This window comes from Danio aesculapii, chromosome 3, assembly GCF_903798145.1.
Source record: "Danio aesculapii chromosome 3, fDanAes4.1, whole genome shotgun sequence".
In the NCBI taxonomy this organism is placed as follows: Eukaryota; Metazoa; Chordata; class Actinopteri; order Cypriniformes; family Danionidae; genus Danio; species Danio aesculapii.
This window is the reverse complement of record NC_079437.1, coordinates 23619205-23640245: the sequence shown is the minus strand read 5'-3', so window position 1 is coordinate 23640245 and position 21041 is coordinate 23619205. Positions and strand designations below refer to the sequence as shown.

General features: G+C 34.4%; 1 protein-coding gene across 2 annotated transcripts; it reads right to left on the bottom strand.

Annotated features, from left to right (window-relative positions):
• Nucleotides 1-1543: 1543 nt before the first annotated feature.
• On the bottom strand, nt 1544-20927 carry zgc:171506 (uncharacterized protein LOC792896 homolog). Of its 2 annotated transcripts, XM_056453429.1 has the most exons (15): nt 20451-20927; nt 16747-16864; nt 16584-16670; nt 16379-16512; nt 16150-16200; nt 15045-15095; nt 13632-13659; nt 13361-13525; nt 9409-9516; nt 7813-7959; nt 7030-7122; nt 6770-6903; nt 4602-4652; nt 4267-4297; nt 1544-2144 (listed from the first exon to the last, which is right to left on the bottom strand). In XM_056453429.1, exons 2-15 carry the CDS (start codon nt 16859-16861, stop codon nt 1894-1896), a joined length of 1446 nt encoding a protein of 481 aa, XP_056309404.1. In that variant the 5' UTR covers nt 16862-16864; nt 20451-20927; the 3' UTR covers nt 1544-1893. The 2 variants fall into 2 exon arrangements, with proteins under 2 accessions (XP_056309404.1, XP_056309402.1); XM_056453427.1 differs by lacking the exons at nt 13361-13525; nt 13632-13659; nt 15045-15095; ... (3 more) ...; nt 16747-16864; nt 20451-20927 and adding an exon at nt 10274-12053.
• Between the last annotated feature and the right edge of the window lie 114 nt (nt 20928-21041).

The following is a 21041-nucleotide window of genomic DNA, read 5'->3' as shown; positions in this document are numbered from 1 at the left end:
ATATGTCTTGGGTAGCTTAAAGTTAATATTGAAAACCTGACTAGCTGCAACTAGTGAATAGTAATGCTAATTGGTAACCATGCTTTGATTAGCATTACTGAATGAGTTGGTACAAATTAGAAAACGGCTCATACTGCACTCGTCTTCACCATAGTATCTATTCCAAAACCTAACATAACAGAAATGCTTCTAAACTAGCAAAACGTGAGAGGAATAGTGAAGCTAACTGGTTGTTCATTGATTGTCAGGCAATGAAGGGTATTTTTCTAACTCATTATTATTATTTATATTATTTATTATTATACATATATTATTTAAATATGCAAATGTTCCAAAGTAACCAAAGTACAAAAGTTAGCACATACAGTTGAAGTCAGAATTATTAGTCCCCCTAAATTATTAGCTCCCCTGTTTATTGTTTCCCCCCATTTCTGTTTAAAAGAGAGCAGATTTTTTCAGCACATTTCTAAACATAATAGTTTTAATAACTCATTTCTAATAACTGATTTCTTTTATCTTTGCCATGATGACAGTAAGTAATATTTTACTACATATTTATCAAGACACTTCTATACAGCTTAAAGTGACATTCAAAGGCTTAACTATGTTAACTAGGCAGGTTAGGGGAATTAGGCAAGTTAATGTATAAAGATGGTTTGTTCTGTAGACTATTGAATAAAATATATAGCTTAAAGGGGCTAATAATTTTGAAAACTGCTTTTATTCTAGCCGAAATAAAACAAATAAGACTTTCGCCAGAAGAAAAAATATTATCAGACATACTGTGAAAACTTCCTTGCTCTGTTAAACATCATTTGGGAAATATTTAAAAAAAAGAAAAAAAAAATTCAAAGGGGGGCAAATAATTCTGACTTCAACCGGACATTTCATCTATATATACACATTAACAAGACATTTTACGTGTAATTTTTGACTTTTCAGAGTGAGTTATTTTTTGGCCTGAGGTAAAAAGCTATCTAATAATTCTTCAATTCTTCTTCCTTGATATAGGGTGTTGATCTACTTGACACCCCCTCACTCATTACACAAATATACATCACCTAACATCTCCAATTTGGATGCAGACTTGCGTATGCCTGTCAGACACAATGCATTCAGTGGAGCTAGTGACATCATTGTGAGGGGTGGGGTTAGATATGCGCATTCCAGTAAGTTTAAAGGATAGTTCACCCAAAAAGATTAAAATGTACTTACTATTTTTGCACCCTCAAGTGGTTTCAAACCTTTATGAGTTTCTTTTTTTCTGTTGAACAAAAAATCAGATATTTTGCAGAAAGCTGAAAACGTTACTATTGACCTCCTCAGTAGAAAAAATAAATACTATTAAAGTCGATGGTTACAGGTTTCCAGTTTTCTTCAACAGATCCCCATATGTGTTCAAAAAGAGAAAGTAAGTAAAACAGGTTTGAAACAAATAAAGGGTAACAGAATTTTCATTTTTTGGTGCTCTATCCAATTTTTACGCACCGTTTTAAAATTTAAATTTACAAGGGAAACGCATCATAAAGAGGACATGTGAAAATTTCAGCAAAACAAATACATTTAATAAAACAAAAAAAATTAAACAAGAACAAATAAAAAAATCAAAACTCACGTTCTCCAACAAATATGCAACATTAAGACGAACAAACACAAAGAAAGAAAAGGCATAATAAAGTAAGACTTAAACTAAATAAGGCTGGAAATTATATTAGAATAAAGCTTGATGGATCAGGCAGATCTACCAGACTCCAGGAAACAAACAGTGAGTGACGTCATGACACAAACAACAGCTTTAACACAATAAGCATTCCTGTTTATACAACTAGGAGTTTGAAAATATGCATATAATAAATGCAATGGTAAGGATTTTCTATGACAGCAGTCTTATATTTATTTTTTCATAAACGTCTTTAAAGACGAATCTACTGATTTTAGGGCACTGTTCATGGTATTAAACCGTTTAGCCAGAAGTTCAAATAACTGCATCTGGTCTGTTTTCCGAGTCTCTTGTGAATCTATAGGGTTCTGGCATTCATTCATTGGATCTGCTGCTCCTTCTTGTTCTTCACTAGTCTGATCAGCCTCCTCTATGACAGAAGACCCTGCAGGCTCTGGACCATCAGTGTGGTGTTCGGGTGAATCTTTGTTTTGAGGAAAGATAAAGAGAAAAAAAATGACAATCATTTGATTTCATTTTGGTAAGTCTTACCTAGAAATAATAACAATTTGCAGATTAATGACATCAGTCACCATCACCAATCATTCCCCAACTCTTCTGGCACGCACTTCACTTCACGTTTTTGGTACAAGTTGCTACTGAATATACACCCACCGGCCACTATATTAGGTACACCATACTAGTATCGGGTTGGACCTCCTTTTGCCCTTAGAACTGCCTTAATCCTTCGTGGCATAGATTCAACAAGGTATTAGAAATATTTCTCAGAGATTTTGTTTTGTATTGACATGATAGCATCATGCAGTTGCTGCAGATTTGTTTGCTCCACATCCATCAAGCGAATCTCCCCTTCCACCACATCCCTAATGTGCTCTATTGAATTGAAATCTGGTGACTGTTGAGGCCATTTGAGTACAGTGAACTCATTATCATGTTCAAGAAACCAGTCTGAGAAGATTCACACTTTATGACATGGTGCGTTATTCTGCTGGAAGTAGCCATCAGAAGATGAGTTCACTGTGGTCATAATAGGATGGACATGGCCAACAACAATGCTCAGGTAGGTTGTGGTGTTGACACAATGATCAATTGGTACTACTGAGCCCAAAGTGTGCCAAGAAAATATCCCCTATACCATTACACCACCACCAGCCTGAACCATTGATACAAGGCAGGATGGATCCATGCTTTTATGTTGTTGACGCCGAACTCTGACCCTACCATCCGAATGTCACAGCATTAGAAATTTGCGTTAACAAGCAGTTGGACAGGTGTATCTAATAAAGTGGCCAGTGAGTGTATATTCCAATATTTATACTCATATCAAAAGTTACAATAAAAAGACAAATTATGATGAAGTATATGCAAATTTATGTACATACAAAAATCTTTTTCAAATCATATTTAAAAAGTGAATATTTAGCAGCATTTGCACTTGCTGCAAAGGCGGTAAGGCATTTTGTGTGATTACTGTTTACAAATATTTATCTATATTAGTTACAAAAGATGAAAGAGCTTATACAAAGTTGCCCTATACAACATTAGGAAGATTGGAGCATTCCTACTGTATCAAAGCATGCCACCCTGTTTCTACATGTTCAAGCTCTTGTTCTGAACTATTATAATACTCTCATAGCAGCAGGCCTATAGACATTACAATCAAACCTCTGCAACTAATTCAGAATTCAGAACAAAAACAACAACCCACACCTATTATTTATCAGTTTATACTGCTTTCAATAGCTGCTTGCATTATATTCAAGGCACTCGTGTTTACATAGAAAATAACTTGTACTGCAGCCCTTTATGAATTCATTACTTCAAACTTATGTGTCCTCTGCATTGTGATGCTATCCTTAATGCTATCCTATGCATTAAAGTCCCTTTCACAGGTGGAATGACCAAACCAATTGAACCCAATCCTTATATACATATAAATACTTAAATATATTATACATGCATATATATATATATATATATATATATATATATATATATATATATATATATATATATATATATATATATATATATATATATATATATATATATATATATATATATATATAGTAAAAATTACTTTTCATTTTCAAGCACTAACAATACCTTGTCTATACACACACACACATCACTTATCTTTTATACCTTATTGTTCTTTTGTTGCTTTGGTCACTTCCACAGCATTCATTTATATTATTTGCTTTGTTTAAAACAAATGTGCCAAAATTATTTTTAATTACGTCTTTTAGAACCACAAACTATTAGAATTAGTTCTTGACAAATATGTCTGTGTACTTCACGCACTTCAAACTGGGACTCTTTCCTGAATGGCTATGCTCTTCTTCCACTTGTCTTACTGAGCATTTACAGTATCTGAACATTTAAAAGCAAAAAAGGCAAAATTTTCTTCAAAATTCTGCTAAATAACTAAAATCCTCTTCACCTAAAATGTCCTGAAGGAAAATAACTTAACAGTAATTTTTTAACTCACTACTTTGTGTGAACTATCCCTTTAATGTACTTTTGAGTCACAATAGATATTTTTGTTAATGAGTGTTCATGTTAACAGTTGCCTGAATTCTGACCAGAGTCAGAGAAGGACAGCTCTCCCCCGTCCTGAAAAAACAGAAAAATGCAGGTATGTCAGGGACAGAAAATATATTGGAAAATAAAAATAACAAATGAGAAGATTAGATTTACTGTATGTTCCTCAAAATGTACAATCATTATGGACTGCTATGACATTGTGAACTCTGCATTAGCCAACATTCTGATTCATATTGGTTCAGAATACTTTTGTTTTTCAGAACTCGCCCTTAACAGGATTACATTTGTGCAAAAACTGCCTGTTACTTTCCAAAGTTCATACCAACCATAATTTTGAACTATTTGTTTGTGTGAGCTGGATAGAAAGACAAACCTGTTTCTGATCAGTCTGAAACCGGAAATTTGGAGATGAAAGAAGCCCATCCTGGGAATAGAAAAAGACAAATGTAGACAAATTTTTAATATAATGTCACTAAGAGCACAATTTTAACAATCTAGCAAATGGTCTGAAGTGCACAAGCATGCAGAGTGTGTCCAAAAATACTAGTTTAACAATGGATAAAATGGTTAGTGCACCAAGAGCATGGTATAAAACAGTCTCATCATCCCCTTTAATTGTGCTTATGCTATGGCATATTTGTCACTACATGGCAGAACATGCAAGTTCAAAGACAGAACTTGCATGAGGTTAAAACATGTGAGTAGACCATCTATGGGACAAAGCCAGTGCAATGTTTATATATTGTATACCTTTCGTTTTTAATATTGGGCATGTATGCGTGCTGCTCTGCATCACTTTGCATGTAAGCAGCGCTATTTGTGGGTTGTGCACCAACCAATAGTTGTCACATAGCGCCACTGACTTTAGACCAATTTAGTCAATGCTGAAGTTTATAACGCTGGCTCAAAATAGCAATGTTTCAACAATGTCCCTGAACACAACTGATTCCACACAGTCCAGGGGCACACAAATAAGTGCAAATCTATTCACTATTTAATACTAGTCATTAACTACCAAACGGTTGACCATGTTTTGACTGTTTTAAATAATGACTATTAAAGTAATTATACTAATAATACTAATACTAATAATACTAATGTTTTGCCTGGTGTATGATAGAGCCCTGAGTGTTGCTTCTGCTTTGCATTTCAGGGGAATTTTCTCAAAGTATTCATCAACAGAAATATTAATTCACAATTCTTTTGAATATTACCACTGAGTAGGGTATTTTTACAGTCATGGCCAGTTAGCAGTGACATAACTTTTGTGTTTTGCAAGGTTTGCTGCTTCAGTATTTGCAATATTTATTTTCCCCACGTTTCTATGCTTTACTAGAAAACAACGATAATTATTAAATGTTTTACAGATTTTAATTGGCAAAAACATTTCATAAAAGCAAGTACATAGAGGGTAAGTATTTACAGTGTTGACCCATGTTCCTCACAACTGCTGCAATCTGCTCTTGAATGCTGGATATTCTAAGCCAAATCCTGACAGACAGATTTATTCTTGCTTAATGCTAAGAGCTGATGAAAATTTCTGGGCTTCTGCTTGTCCATCCTGAGGACTGACCACAGGTTCTCCATTGGATTAAGGTCCGGGTAGCTGCCGGACAACAGATCCAAATTTTCAACACAAGGATCTTTGAGCCACTTCATTATGACTCTTGCCTTATGGAATTGTGCTGCTGCAATTTCTTTTTAAGGAGGCCACTCTTGCTAACAAGAACACAATGATTGGAAGCTCTTCTTCCCTCATTTTATAATCACTCTGGTCTTACAAATACAATACAATCAATATGCTGATCACCTGACTAGTACTCATTACAGTACACACTTTTATTTCATTTTCATTCACACAAAGTTCAATTATTTGGTCAATTAAATTTTTTGCAATTATTTAAATTGAAATGGATCACTCTGCACAATATTGTAGCTTAACCGTTTAACTACCCCACCAAGAAAAAAAATGTTTGGATTGCATTTCTTAACTCCTAATGTTGCTAGTTAACGCAGTCAATGCATTTTTTTTCCAACACATCCTATAATTTCTAAAATATCAGCCTCTACCAAATTGTAAATATGTTGGTTTATGGCAAAGTACCAGAATTTATACATATACTATGAAAAATCTGAATATATCAAGTGTAAGACCAAATTATTTAAAAAACAAAAATCTAAATAGATATTTTTTAAATACTTTTAAAGGTGATTACCTTTTTTTTTTTAAGTATGCCATAAAATATTTCAGATTTTCATTTTTATTTTATTTTTTTTACAATAAAACCAACATCAAGTGAAGTAGTGCAACAGGATTATGTTTGTTTGATTTTCTTTGTAAACCAACAATGCTGTGTGTGTAAGCCATTATTTAAAACAGTCATTCTTTAAATTACTTTAATAGTCATTATTTAAAACAGTCAAAACATGGTCAACCGTTTGGTAGAGGGGCAGCCAAAGGGTTAAGTGGCATATAACAGCCATAACTGTGCAGGATTAATAAAATATAGTACTGATTAGTAATGAAACAGTTTTTTTTACCTCTATGAATGTCTGCAGTGGAATACCATAATAAAAGATGCTGATCTTCCACTTTTTGTTCCTCTCCTTCTTTCCAAACCTCTCAAACTCAGTAGGCGTGAACCACTGGCCCTCACTTAAGATGCATGGCTGCACTGAAGACAGAAACACAGCTGTAGTTCATTCAACCACTGAACATGTGGTTGTTCCACCTGTTGTTGCTGTTTTTTGGCACTGATATATTAAACACACATGTATCCTTTAACGAGTTTGTCACCTACCCTTATTATATTTGAGCAAATACAGGATGCCTTCCTTTTCCCCACAAGTGACAGGAAGTTGGTTTTTAGTTCTTTTTTGGTTCGGTCTGTAGTCTGAAACAAAAGTTCAAGAGTTTACATAAAAAAGTTATGTTAATGCAGAGATTAAAAAGAATTAATCAGAAATAATAAATTATTCAATGCTCAAATTTCAATGTAAAATTTGTACTGTAGTTGTGGCTGTACCATGCTATAGAACAGTATTTTACAAAATAACCAAGGGACCTCAAAACCATTTATTTTGTAGAAAAGTCATCATAATTAGTGACAGTAGTGATTGATGCATGAAACAAAAAATACAATTAGTTTCTGAAGGTTACAGCAGAAAAAAACTAAAAAAATTTTAATTTACTGTCAGTAATGAGGGGTATTTACTCAACCTTTACTTGTTTCAAACCTTTACTAGTTTCTTATTTCTGTTGGACATAAAAGAAAATAGTTTGAAGAAAACTGAAAACCAGTAACAATTGACTTCCATAATAGGAATAAGAAATACTATGGAAGTCAATGGTTACAGGTTTTTAGCAAATTTTCAAAATAAATTATTTTGCGTTCAACAGAAGAAAGAAACTCAAACTGGTTTGAAACAAGTAATGGGAGTAAATTATGACAGAAGTTTTATTTTTGGGTGAACTTTAACTTTGTCAGCAAGAATTGCCCAGAGATTTCAATGAGGTTTAGATTATGACTCTTAGCTGTAAAAGCTTATGCAATTTGGAGAGCTCACTCAGATCATTTAGTTACCTCTAGATGGTCCCTTCTTGCACAATCGATCCGCCACTTTCCTTCTTTCATCTTCCCTTTCTTCATATTTTTCATAATTCTCACTGTCAGATGCCATGCTGCTGTCTGGACAAAATTCTGATTCAGACCCAGACAGGAACGACACTTCTGTGATTGTCAAACGATAAGAAAATGTCTTACACATTTACAATAAACACACTGTCAGCTGTCATTGTTAAACTTTCTTAAAAAGTGTCAGGCATTACAGCAAGCCATTTAGGTTATGGTGTATTACATTTAATAACCATTTTACTATCAAGTTGTATAGTATCAACAGGCTGTTAAATGCTTTATTCTGATTGGCTGGCCAACATTTTAAGAAACACAATTATTTTCAGGAAAAGGCACAATAAAATTTGTTGCCTACAGGTTTTGTTGCTAATCATCTTGCAAAGTCTGTGAAAACTGGACAGTTAAACCCCATCCACACAGCAATGAACAACCATTTTCATCCTCACAACACTAAAATTGTTGGTGCAATGAAATGAACATTTAAATAATAATCTCAAAACGCTGCACAAAGGCAAAAGTTATTTTTGAAAACAATGAAGTCACAGCACCACAAGCCTAGAAAGAGGAGGAATAACCCCTTCACAATACAACCGGAAACTACAAAAATGGCAGATTGCAGATATTTCATTTTAAATGCTGCTGGCGCTACTGAGTTTATTAGCAATATTACAACAACCATTAAAACACATTACAAGTGCTAGTATAAATTTTAGGATAATGAATATGAAAAAAAAAAAAAAGGCAAAAAAAAGTCCAAATCAGCGTGCAAAGACTTTATTATGCACCAGAATCCACTACAATACACTGTTTATGGCTGTTATTCTGTCGTTCTTAAAAAATATATTTTGAAGAAAACCTGTAACCATTGACTCCCATAGTAGAAAAAAATGCTATGGAAGTCACTGGTTACAACTTTCTGTATCCTGTTTTTTTTTTTTTTTTTGTCTGTAGTGAGCATGCTGAAGGACTTCACATGCATGGTCATTGCATTGTTCTTCATAGCAATGTCAGTGTTTCCTTTGGCTGTGTTTGTTTACAGTGCTACATAGAGGTGTGGCATACAAATTACACCATTTTAACCCAGCGGTCTCATTTCCATGTGGATGCAGAAAGGTCTTGAAAATGTACATATGGATGCAAAACTTTTAGAATCAACAGAAAGTGAAATAAAAAACACAATTAGCAGTGTGGAAGATAACACCCCATATTTTAGTTCCCAATTTTGCATATTATATGAAGTTTGTCAGTATATGTTTAGACAACATTATTATTATTATTGTTTTTTTTTTTTTAAATATCTTGAAGAATCTTATACTGTGCTTCTGAATATATGGACCTCGTGAGATGTTTAAGAAATCCCTCTGTTTTCTGAGGGAACTTCTGTTAGGATACGTTAAATAGCACTAAGCAGTGACCAAAACTTTGGAAACTGTACTGTTCGCTAGTTTCGACCTGCACTGCACATGATGCTTTAAAAAAATCCTTTCTAAAACTGTCATGTAATATACAGTAGTTGCTTTCATATAATTTGGAGAGCTCAATTACCTTTGATAGGTTCCTTCTTGCACGTTCGTTCCGGCATTTTCCTTCGTCCACCTTCCATTTCTTCATAACTATCGCTGTCAGAGTCCATGCTGCTCTCGGAATCGATTACTGGTTCAAACCAAGAGAGAGAGAGACGTCACTTCTATGGTTATCAAAAGATGAGAATATGCCTTTTCAACACATTTCAGCTGTCAATAAATAACAACGTTCTTCGTAAACGCAGTTGAAATTTTTCAGGCATTACAAGATGCACTTTTTGTTAGTCAGTTCATTGACATTTATATTATGAGGCTGTCGAGGTTTACAACCAAAACTGAAATTGATTTAATAACTTTTGCATTCTTTAATTTCTGAACACTTTCAGTTCACAATAATTACAAATTTATACACCAAATGAGATTTATTTTCAATTATATTGTGTTTTCGTGAAGTAACTTACTCATATAATAATTTAATACAGTTCAAACAACCAAAAAAGTTAAAAAGCCATTTCCTATACACGAACATTTCAAATTATTTTTTTAATTGACACAAGTGTATCAATACAAACTTACTGGCATGTCCCTTCTCCTGCTATTTCATAAGGGAAACATAACTGCAACACTGAATAACTTCATCAAACAGATCTGTGCTTTGGAGATTAGCTCATAATAGCAGTTTGCAGAAGTCCACGTGATTTACAGCAGATAAGTTTTATATGGTGCTCATAAAACTAACAAACGTACACAAACATTTTTAAACAGTAAATAAACTTTATTACGTCACTCAACTTTTATACATGTATATTTCACACAAATTGTGCATCATGGTATCAATTAAAACAAATAACCACAAATATCCACTTATGTGGTCTGAGCTCACTTACCGACACTGACGTCCAGAAATGATCCCCAGTGAATCAATGAAGTCTGTTTTACAAAGTGCTAGTTTGTGGATAAATCAACGCAGTTCGACTGTTCAGACGATTAGCGGAACAAATTGAAAGTGAAAGTAGTGACAAGTATGATGCCCGCCAAAATACAGCCAATCCCACCCACTTTTATGGGTCAAATGCAATTATTGGATTGTACTTATCTTGCAAGTCATGCTTTGTCATAGTTTTGTTTGTGTGTAGAGCTCAATCTTAAACGTCAAAATGACAACTGTCATTATTTACTCACCCAAGAGTTTATTTCTTCAGCTTAACACGTAAGAAGATATTTTGAAAATGCTGGTTGCTGGAGGCCAGTGGCGTTTCTTCCTACAATGGAAGTCGATGAGTCTTCAAAGACCACCATTCTTCAGAATAACTTATTTTGTGTCCAACAGAAAAAAGTAACTCATAAAAGTTTAAAACCACATAAGGGAGAGTAAATGGTTAGGTAATTTTTTTTGGAGTGAACTATTTACAATAACTATATACTATCCCTTTAAACTGGCTGGCCACTTGTGATCATGTGATCAGTGGCAGCTCCTGTCAGCCAGTTTAAAGGGATAGGTTCATTGAAAAAAAAAAATACTACATAATTTACCACATAATCTCCCTGATGTGGCTTTAAAACTTATTGAGCTAAAGACTGAGCCCCACTTCCATCTTTTCGTGAGTATTGCACTTGATTTACACTGAGGATTTACTCAATTTGTTAGTCATTTATAATGGCCACAATATTTAATGCTGTTAATAAATATTTTATTCATTCATTTTCCTTCGACTTAGTCCCTTATTTATCAGGGGTCGCCACAGAGGAATGAACCACCAACAATTCTGGTATATGTGTTATGCAGCGGATGCCCTTCCAGCCTCAACCCAGTACTGGAAAACACCCATCCACTCCCCATTCTCTCTCTCTCTCACACCCACACGCACGCACACGCACGCACGCGCACACACGCACGCACGCACGCACACACACATGCCAATTTAGTTTATTTAGTTCACCTATAGTGCATGTGGGGGAAACCAGAGCATCCGGAGGAAACTCTTTCTTGCTGTAAGGCGACAGTACTAAGCTCTTAATAAATACTTAAACAAAAAGTTAATAAATGAACTTCCTAAATGTTGAAAGTGTTTGCTTTGTCAGCTAATTTTGTACACCCCTGCACCACTTTTCATCTATTCATTATACCTCACTAAAGTGCAAGTTTAATGCAGCTAAATGATATGTGCTGTAGTGGTAAACCAGATATATTGCAGCTGTAGGAATGAAAATTATCAAATGCATTTGTTTATATGTCTTTTCCACCAAAGAAGGCTCACACAAATTCCAAAGGCAGATGAGGGCCTGGTGTGTGGAAATACTTTTGATTTAACATCAATATTCAATATTTAATTGCTCCATATTGCAATACAATACAATCACAAAATATTTATGCTCTCCCACATTTTTAGCTATTAATACTGCCCTAATTTCCGTTTTTGGTGTAATATTGCAGAAGAATGGTTTGACTAGAATGTACAGTTTTTTACCATCATGTTGATAACTTTTTAGTCATTCGGCAAAACTACAGTTCGAACTTCTGTGGTTGAAACCCATTCTTACACAGCTGATATATCATGACTTTATTTGGTACTGTAGGTGGCTATATGTCATTTGAAAGAGTTTTGAATTAGCTATATAAAGTGGAATTACTCTAAATCAAGCAAATTTTGCATCCCAAAGCCAAAAAAATATTTACCTTCCAACAAAATTGTGGGTTTAACACATAATATATCTATGTAACAGCACAGAAAGTAGCATATAAATAAATAAATACTGCTGAAAAAATGCTTTTCTGACAGTTTTTTTTTTGTCTTGTTTTTAGTCCAAATATCTAAAAAAATCTTAAATCAAAAATAATTTCATAGACAAGTAAAAAATGTTCTAAATTATTGTCTTGTTTTAAGTAAAACATGTAAAAATTAAGTGAGACGAGCAAAATAATCTGCCAATGGGGTAAGGAATATAATCTCATGTCAAAAGGAAAAAACAAGATTATTTTGCTGACCACACCGGCAGAAAATTTAGCATGTTTTAAGGAAAAACACACTTAATTTCGGCATATTATTTCTTAAAACAAGACAATATTTTCTGCTTGTCTAAAATAATATCTTGATTTAAGAATATTTTGATATTTGGAAAAGAAAAAAATTATTTCAAAAGCAAGAAAAGCATTTCAGTGTAGAGCTTTCTATATTGTTGCTCAGGATTTCTGAAACATTCACATGCAATAGCTGGATGCACTGAACTATTTTTATGTAATGATGATAGCCAATCATAATAGTGATATAAATCTAAAAAACAAACAAAAAAAAAAAAAAACAAATATATATATATATATATATATATATATATATATATATATATATATATATATATATATATATATATATATATATATATATATATATATATATATATATTCTGACTCAAAGAGTAACCAAATGAGGAATACAATCTTTTTTCTTTTTTAAATATTTCCCAAATGATGATAAACAAAGCAAGGACATTTTCACAGTGTGTCTGATTTGTATTTTTTCTTCTGGAGAAAGTTTATTTCGGCTAGAATAAAAGCAGCTTTTAATTTTTTAAAAGCATTTTAAAGTCAATATTCTTAGCCCCTTTAAGCTATATATATTTTTTCGATTGTCTACAGAACAAACCATCGTTATACAATAACTTGCATAATAACCCTAACCTGCCTAGTTAACCTAATTAACCTAGTTAAGCCTTTAAATGTCACTTTACGCTGCATAGAAGTGTCTTGATAAATATCTAGTCAAATATTATTTACTGTCATCATGGCAAACATAAAATAAATCAGTTATTAGAAATGAGTTATTAAAACTATTATGTTTAGAAATGTGTTGAAAAAAATCTTCTCTCCGTTGAACGGAAATTGGGGGAAAAAAATAAACAAGGGGGCTAATAATTCTGACTTCAACTGTATTTATAAAAATCATATCATGGCACCAAAATGGTGACCGCTCACAAACCTCTAGCAAAGCGTCGTTTGTGTAGGACTTCAGAGTCAGAACTGCAGGTAACATCCAGAGACCTTTCATTGCCATCATCATCCTCATTATCACCAAAGTCAAAAACATTAAGAACACTGTTGTCACTGTCATCATCTTCACCATCACTGTTTGTCCTCTCTGATCCTACAACAAATTTTTCAACACTCAACAAACACTGGCATATATCTTACACACACAGTGTTTATAATGATGAGCATATGGTCTGGTCAGAGATCATTATTATACTGACCAGAGCTGGTGTACCGTTGTTGATTGCACTGTAAGAAAAACAGCGAAGATGCATGACATACAATTAGGAGAAAGCGGTAAACCTTTTACAAACATCAAATTTAGGTGCAGTAGGTGATTACCTTCAGAAGCATTTTTTTGTCGTGCTGGTTGAAAGTCTCTTCACATTTCAATAGTAATCATTAAAGTAAATGATCTAAATGTATTTATATGTGTTTTTATATTCTGGGTAACTCATACTAAAAAATCTTCATGCAATTAAAATTTGTCTGGCTGACAATTCCCATAATTCTGATAAGTAGCCCAAACTGTGTCAACAAATAGAGATTTGTACATCTGTGCACCTCAGATCGCCGTTTGGACTTGCACTCGCGCTGCGTTCACATAGACATGAGAGAGAGAGACAACGGTAAAAACAAATGCTGAATCAAAAACTTTAAAATCCTGAATCAATATTGGAGTTGCTTTTGCATGCTGGAGGAAGGACGACACCATGGCTGAAGTATTTCTGTTAGACAGGTAATGTTCTGTTTTAAAACTATTTTAGTCACGCAAAGCTCATGTAGATTTGGTTGTTTTACGAATGAGTTATATGCATGGAAGTGTTGTTCAGCCACCGAAATCTTCCTGCGAACGATTGATGTGACTATTTTCAATTTCATAAGGGACCTTTTACAACATTCATAATGTCGATTTTTAACAAGTTTAACAACAAAACATAAGTAAATAGCACTATTCCGCTTAGCCTGTTTTACTGAGGTGAAGTTGGTTTTATATTCATATTGGTTCATTTTTGGATAATGATAACCTGCGACCCGCTCACTATATTGTTGACTATGCTACTCTGAATATTCATTCAGAAATAGCATGCAAGTGTGGCTTAGTAATAAGTGTAATTTCTGCACAACGCCAGCCAACCACTAAGCATAAAGTAGTCACTTTACAGCAACGTGCGTGAGAGAGTGAGACCAGCAATCCTTGCAAGCATGAAATATTGCACATTATAACAAGTTTTGCTTGCTACATAACTGAAAATGTGCTACTGTAGATAACACTAGTTTTTCATTGAGAATCGTAGTATTATAAAGTACTATAAAGTTTTCTAACTGGCGAATGACATGATCTAGTGGGTTGTCTAATGTCATCTTTAAGAAGATGCGTGTTCGTGATATCAGGAGGCATGGCTTTGGATGGCAGGGGAGGGACTGTTTTCAAAGATATTATGCTAAATGGTTAGCATTTTGGCAGATCACCTAATGCACCTTTAAACTTTTGTGTAGCGTTAACTTCTATAAATATCATTAAGGATATATATATGTATATATAAACATATTTATATATGTTTATACATAAATATATAAATATAAATATATAAATATAAATATAGATATATATAAATCTCATTGCATCTAACCTTCCTTTTTCTAAGTCTGTAAGTGACAGGTGAGGATTCAGGAGAGTCGATCTGTGCAACACACTGAGTGAGAATATGAAAACAAAGAAATGGCAGTCATTTCACAATGTATATTAGTAGGTGCGTCCCAAATCACATATTTTGCACTATTCTACACTTCAGTTACCCCGATGATGCACTCATTCAGCTGGTAAAATGAAGTGTGGAATGATGGACACTTCACACACTCAGTAGCTGCAACTTTGCTCACATAGGGAAAGGTGGAGAGCTTTCGGCGCACAAGTTGGATTACTTTATTTGGAATTGTGAAAGCAGAATTCTCCTACGTGAGTGATTATATCGCCTCCCAATGGTAAATGGGGTTATAGTCATGGCTCCCCCATAGCAAAATTTCTCCGGGACAGATCTGACCCACACAAGCAGTTTTTGCTTGGCCTACAAGCCGCAGTGAATTACAGTACATGACTGGACCAAGTCTGGCTTCCATACAAGGGCCAAAACATAGACCATATCTGGGCCAAGTCTCAGCCAAGTTAATAACTCATAACTGGGCCTGAACTGTTGGTGTGCCACGACTGCAATAAATTATATAAACCTATGAAGCGTTTCGCTTTAGGTGTGCTATAGGTGTGCTTTTTCTCGAAGCCACCTGATTGGTAGAATTTTTTCTTTAGTCAAAAACAATTTAAATGTATTTTAAAAGTGGGTCATGATATGCCAAACTTAAGTGGCCCACATTTAATTTTTAACATCTGGTACAAATACTACATTTGATATCTGGCCCAAGTATTGTTTACCTGAGCAGGTATTATTAGGTAGTTTGGTCATTTATTTCACTAATTTGGCAACCTTCAAATGTCATCTAGGAAACGGTTTTAATTTCCGCTTAGTAAAAAAAGCATTAGTGTTTTATTTGGGACGATACTACATACATATACTATGCTGTTGAGCGTGTAAGTGCATCAGTACATTCTGCATAAGTGCATAGTGTGCCATTTGGGATGCAGCTAAAGAAACATTTCTGTGCTAGGTGGTCATAAAAAGAGCTTGCATTTATATCAACCAATATTATTTTTAAGGTCAAGTCATCCTGTCAGCGTCTAACCTTCCTTTTCCTGAGCTCATCAGCAACAGGTGAAAATTCAGCAGAGTCAATCTGTGCAACAGAGACAAACCAAACCTGTTCACTTTGAAATGTTTTGCTTCTTAAAAGATGAAAGAACTCCATTCCACTCAAACATTTTCATTTATTAATAATAATGATATCTTGCCAATTATAATTTAAAAAAGCAAGCATGACTTGAAACTCCTAGCAGTGAAAATGTTCAGCTTACATCAATGAGTTTCTGGAGTGGAAGTCCATTATATCGGATGCTATTTTTCCACTTTTTGCTTTTTTCCCTTCCTCCAAACTTCTCAAAGTCACCAGGCGTAAACCACCGACCTTCACTGAAGATACACTTCTGCACTGAAGATTATAACTTAGTTTATTCAAGCACTACTGAAATTAACTTGCAATATTTTAGCATCTGCACCTACTGTCATAATACTTCTCCAGATTTAGGATGCCTTTTTTATCGCCACATGTGACATTCAGCTTTGATTCTCTCGGAAGTTTACTGGATACTGAAACAAAGGTCAGGTATTAGAGACATGATTCCATTCATATTTCATTAGAATTTAACGAACATCTATAACTTACCAGTTTGTCTCCATGTCCTTTTTCCTTTGTTTTTTCTGTTGCCCTCACTCAGACTGTCAGATTCAGTGCTACTCGTCAGCTCGCTTTCAGATGCTGATTCAGACTCTTCATCCATATCCTGTAGAAAACATTTATTACACCTTTCTCATGGAGGAATGTTTTGTTTTGTTTATTATTCATAAGCTATTTCATTAATATTTATGAGTCACAATGGGTTCAAATATTGGCTATAGTGTTTGCAAAAATATTAAGTGTGCTTTGACACAACTATACATACATGCATAGACACACACACACACACACACACACACACACACACACACACACACACACACACACATTAAGAGTTCACACTTAGCTGATGATTGATTATAAAGCATGTTTGGCATGCTGTCCCGGGAGAGAGCCCTGAGCTCATGAGTACCTCGAGCCCAAAGCTCCCTCCCGTTGCAGGGTAAGAGGGGAGTTTGAGCTCAGGTTGAGTAGTTAATGAACAGATAGTGATTGCTCTTAAGATATAACTACTTACTAGGAGCACATCTATGATGCTGATTTGGATTAGTCAATTGACTTAAGTTGTGTGTTTTTGGACGGTGGGAGGAAGCCAGGGGGCCCGGGAGAAACTCACGTGAGCATGGGGAGAACATGTAAACTCTGCACATAAACGTCGGCTGGTTTGGTAAGGACTGGAACCAGTGACGTTTTTGCTGTGAGGCGACAGTGCTAACCACAGGGCCACCGTGCCACCCATCGAAGGAAGAAGGAGTAGGGGTGGAAGGGAAGATTCTTCAAAATGAAGATGGCTGTGATATGGAACTTACGGTATTTATAGTGACTAAGGAATCGTCTGATTGGTGAATCATGAATTGGCTAATGCATGACCAGCTTTGTTCAATCATTAGCATGTTATCCTCTCGAAATTAGTTTATAAATAAACCCCATGTCTATATTGCAATGTGATTATTCGCAATAGTCACATCGTGAGTATATGCAATGTTGAGTCTGGATTAAAATTGATCATTTCGCAAGTGTTTTTGAGGCATGAGTGTGTGCAGGGTTTAAAAGCACCTACTCCTTTTTGTACATTGTGTAATTCAAAGTCTGTGGAGACACTTATGACCACTTATGTTTTTTGAATGTCCACTAATCAGTACATTTTGAGATAAGGTCTTTCAAATTATATCAGATTTTTGTGATACGTTTAACTCCTAAATACCCTAAAATCTGTTTAATGAATGATGATTATGATCTTAACTTAAACATGTACCAACGTAGGATATTTCAAACAGCACTTACTGCAGCCAAGAATGTTATATTTAAAATTTGGCATCCACCCACATTCCCAGCGGGCAAAATGTGGCTTATTGAACTAAAAAATGTTGCATTGTAAGAACGTTCTACAGCAAGAATTAACAAAGCTAAACCCCAAACAATCAAAGTATGGTCTGAATTTATTGAGAAAATGTCTTATATAATAACAAAATAAACTAAAGTGTACTGAAAGATAAATAATATTAGAGGTGTATAAAGGTCATTTCTCACCCCAGAGGTTTTTTCTTTTCCTGTCTTTTGTTATTTATTTAATTTCTTATGTATTTTCCTTTAATGCAAACCCTGGCCTGAATATAGTTGTTGCTAGCTTTGTATGCTGGCTTTGTTCTGTAATAAACAATCACCAAAAAAGATATTTTACTGTTTGTAACATTGACAAATGAATAACAATCTATTTTAATGAACTGTTTATAAAATAAAGACTATATATGCAATTTGATTATTCAATTACTGTATACTTGAATACAGTTTTGACTCCTCTGAATACAATAAAACACAGTTTATTTCATTTGTATCTTTTTATTGATCAAATGTACCTATGCTTGTAGATTGTTTATTATATTTTGTTCACTATCCTACAGAATCATCCCAATCTAAAAATGATAAATTCTTTCCAGTAGTTATTCTCATCTAGTGAAATTGTAGTTGTATTGCAATCACTGAATAAAAAATAGGACAATGCAATGTTAGATTTTTCCAATAGCCCTATATATATATATTTATATTTGAGCAATATCACACGAGTAGTAGTGCGATGTGGCTGTATATCGGCACTGGGAAAGGCATGCGTGCCTTAGTGTCCCACCAGTGACGATATACAGCCACATCGCACTGCTACGACTGTGATATTGGTTTTATACAACAGTTTGCAGGCATAACTGTGTGTATAAAAAAAGAAAATCAAGCACAGACTCTCTCAAAATCCTTTTGTTTGAGGAACTACTCTCTTCATTCTTTCTACTAATTCATTCACATTTGCAGCTGACGTCAGAACAGCAGAAACCGTTGCTACTTCACCAACATCACTTTAGGGCTAGTATTTGAACGATTCTCTAGCGTAATGTCTGAAATGATGACAAAACAGTTGATTTTTCTCACATTTTAAGATTATAAGGCTGAACGGCATGAAAAGCCATCAGTCTACAGAGATTTCCAACACAATCTCACGGCATATCGTAACTTTTTGATTTAGTGGCTAATTCGTACGAATTTGTACGATCTAATTCGTACAATTTAGTACGATTTGCTCATCCCCCAATGACGGTTGGGTATAGGGGTGGGGTTAGGTGCCACGCCTCCTTTTTAAAATCGTACAATTTCGTACGACTTAACTCGTACGAATTAGCCACTAAACTGGCAAAACGTAAAATACTTACGTTTTCTCGTGAGATCAGGCTGGAGATTTCCCAGTATTTTTCTGTTGCAATCGGGACATCATAATAATTAACCCAGAAAAAGCTAAAGCAGCCAATCACTACCAGATTACTGTTGTGTTTGCAATAAGGAAAAACATGCTGGCATTACATCTTTTTTTCAGTTTACTGAACTAGTCAGTAACGAAAACAGGAGACGCTTTAGAAACAGATGACTAACCAAAAAGTAACTCAGGGTTATACAAAGAGTGGCCAACAAAAAATATTCCTAAAATGGAAGTCCCATCTCACACTCAATACACTACAATTACTACGGTATAAATACAGCACTGCAACATACAAAAGAGAGAGATCAACTTAGTCACCTACCAGTTTTATAATGATTTGATCAGCTGTAGTTTAAAATTACGATGAGTTTTTCCTCCTCTAACGGCTTATTATGCGGTCTCTGTCACCATCTTGTGGATGGCGCTGTATCTCTGAAATTATAAATATTTAAATAAGCACTATCCCTATAAATAAACCACAGTTGCAATCTAAACAACTACATTATCATCTAAAAAAAACCTCAAGGGTATATTATGTTGTCCAACAGCTGCAATATTTGTCATCAAATCATTATAAAACTGGTAATCTTAATAATCTTAAAGAGAAATGCAGAATTTGGCAGATTATTCTTTTTTTATTTAAACTACAGCTTTTAACATTAAATTCACATTACAACAAATGTATCTCTATCGTTTTAAAAATAGTTTTTATAATAGAAGTATAATTTCATATGTGCTGAAATTTCACATTAATGATCTATTTATCTACTCTTTAATAGTCACTGTATGTGGGATGTTAACTTAGCATCTATCTTTTTCTGACCATGAAACAAAACTGAAAGTGGCTTCCTAGGTTTTTGAATCTGAGTGACGGTTTAAAAGGAAAACAGATAAGAAAATACATGTAAATTATTGTAAAAGAAATTACCAGTAGGTTTACTAATATTCTCACCTTTTGAAGTTACATCCAGAGTCTCCTAGTCTTTGTTTACTTCTGAGTTTCCAACACTTACTACGTCCTTGACTTGTAGTCCGTTTATAGATATTCTTTACGCACTGAGAGTTACTTACACGTCTTTATCAGTGCTCCTTTTGTGTGCTCCTCCTAACCACGCCTTTCAGCTCATCGGACTTCCTATTGAATCACTGCAGGGCTATTGCAACACAAACTAAGGAAACGATGATACATGTAATGATAAAGCAATGTCTTAACACTAAAACAGATCCTAGTTAAAAATTCACCCTGCAGGGGACTGTCTTATGTCCATGGATTTAAGACATGCCTTCTTTCATATTTAGATAGCACATCATCACAGGCATTTTCTAAAGGTTTGCCTTCGAGGGCACAGCAAACCACAATTCAGTTCTTCCATTCGTGCTTTAATCTCTTCAATCACCTGCTTTTTCTCATTGTGGCTAACATTAGGCACGTTATCTTATGTAACAATATTTATGAGTAAACTTTTATTACACAGCTGTTAGGAATACTTGATACTTATTGATCTGTCATAACATTCTGAAGTAAGTTACTCTGAGATAGCAG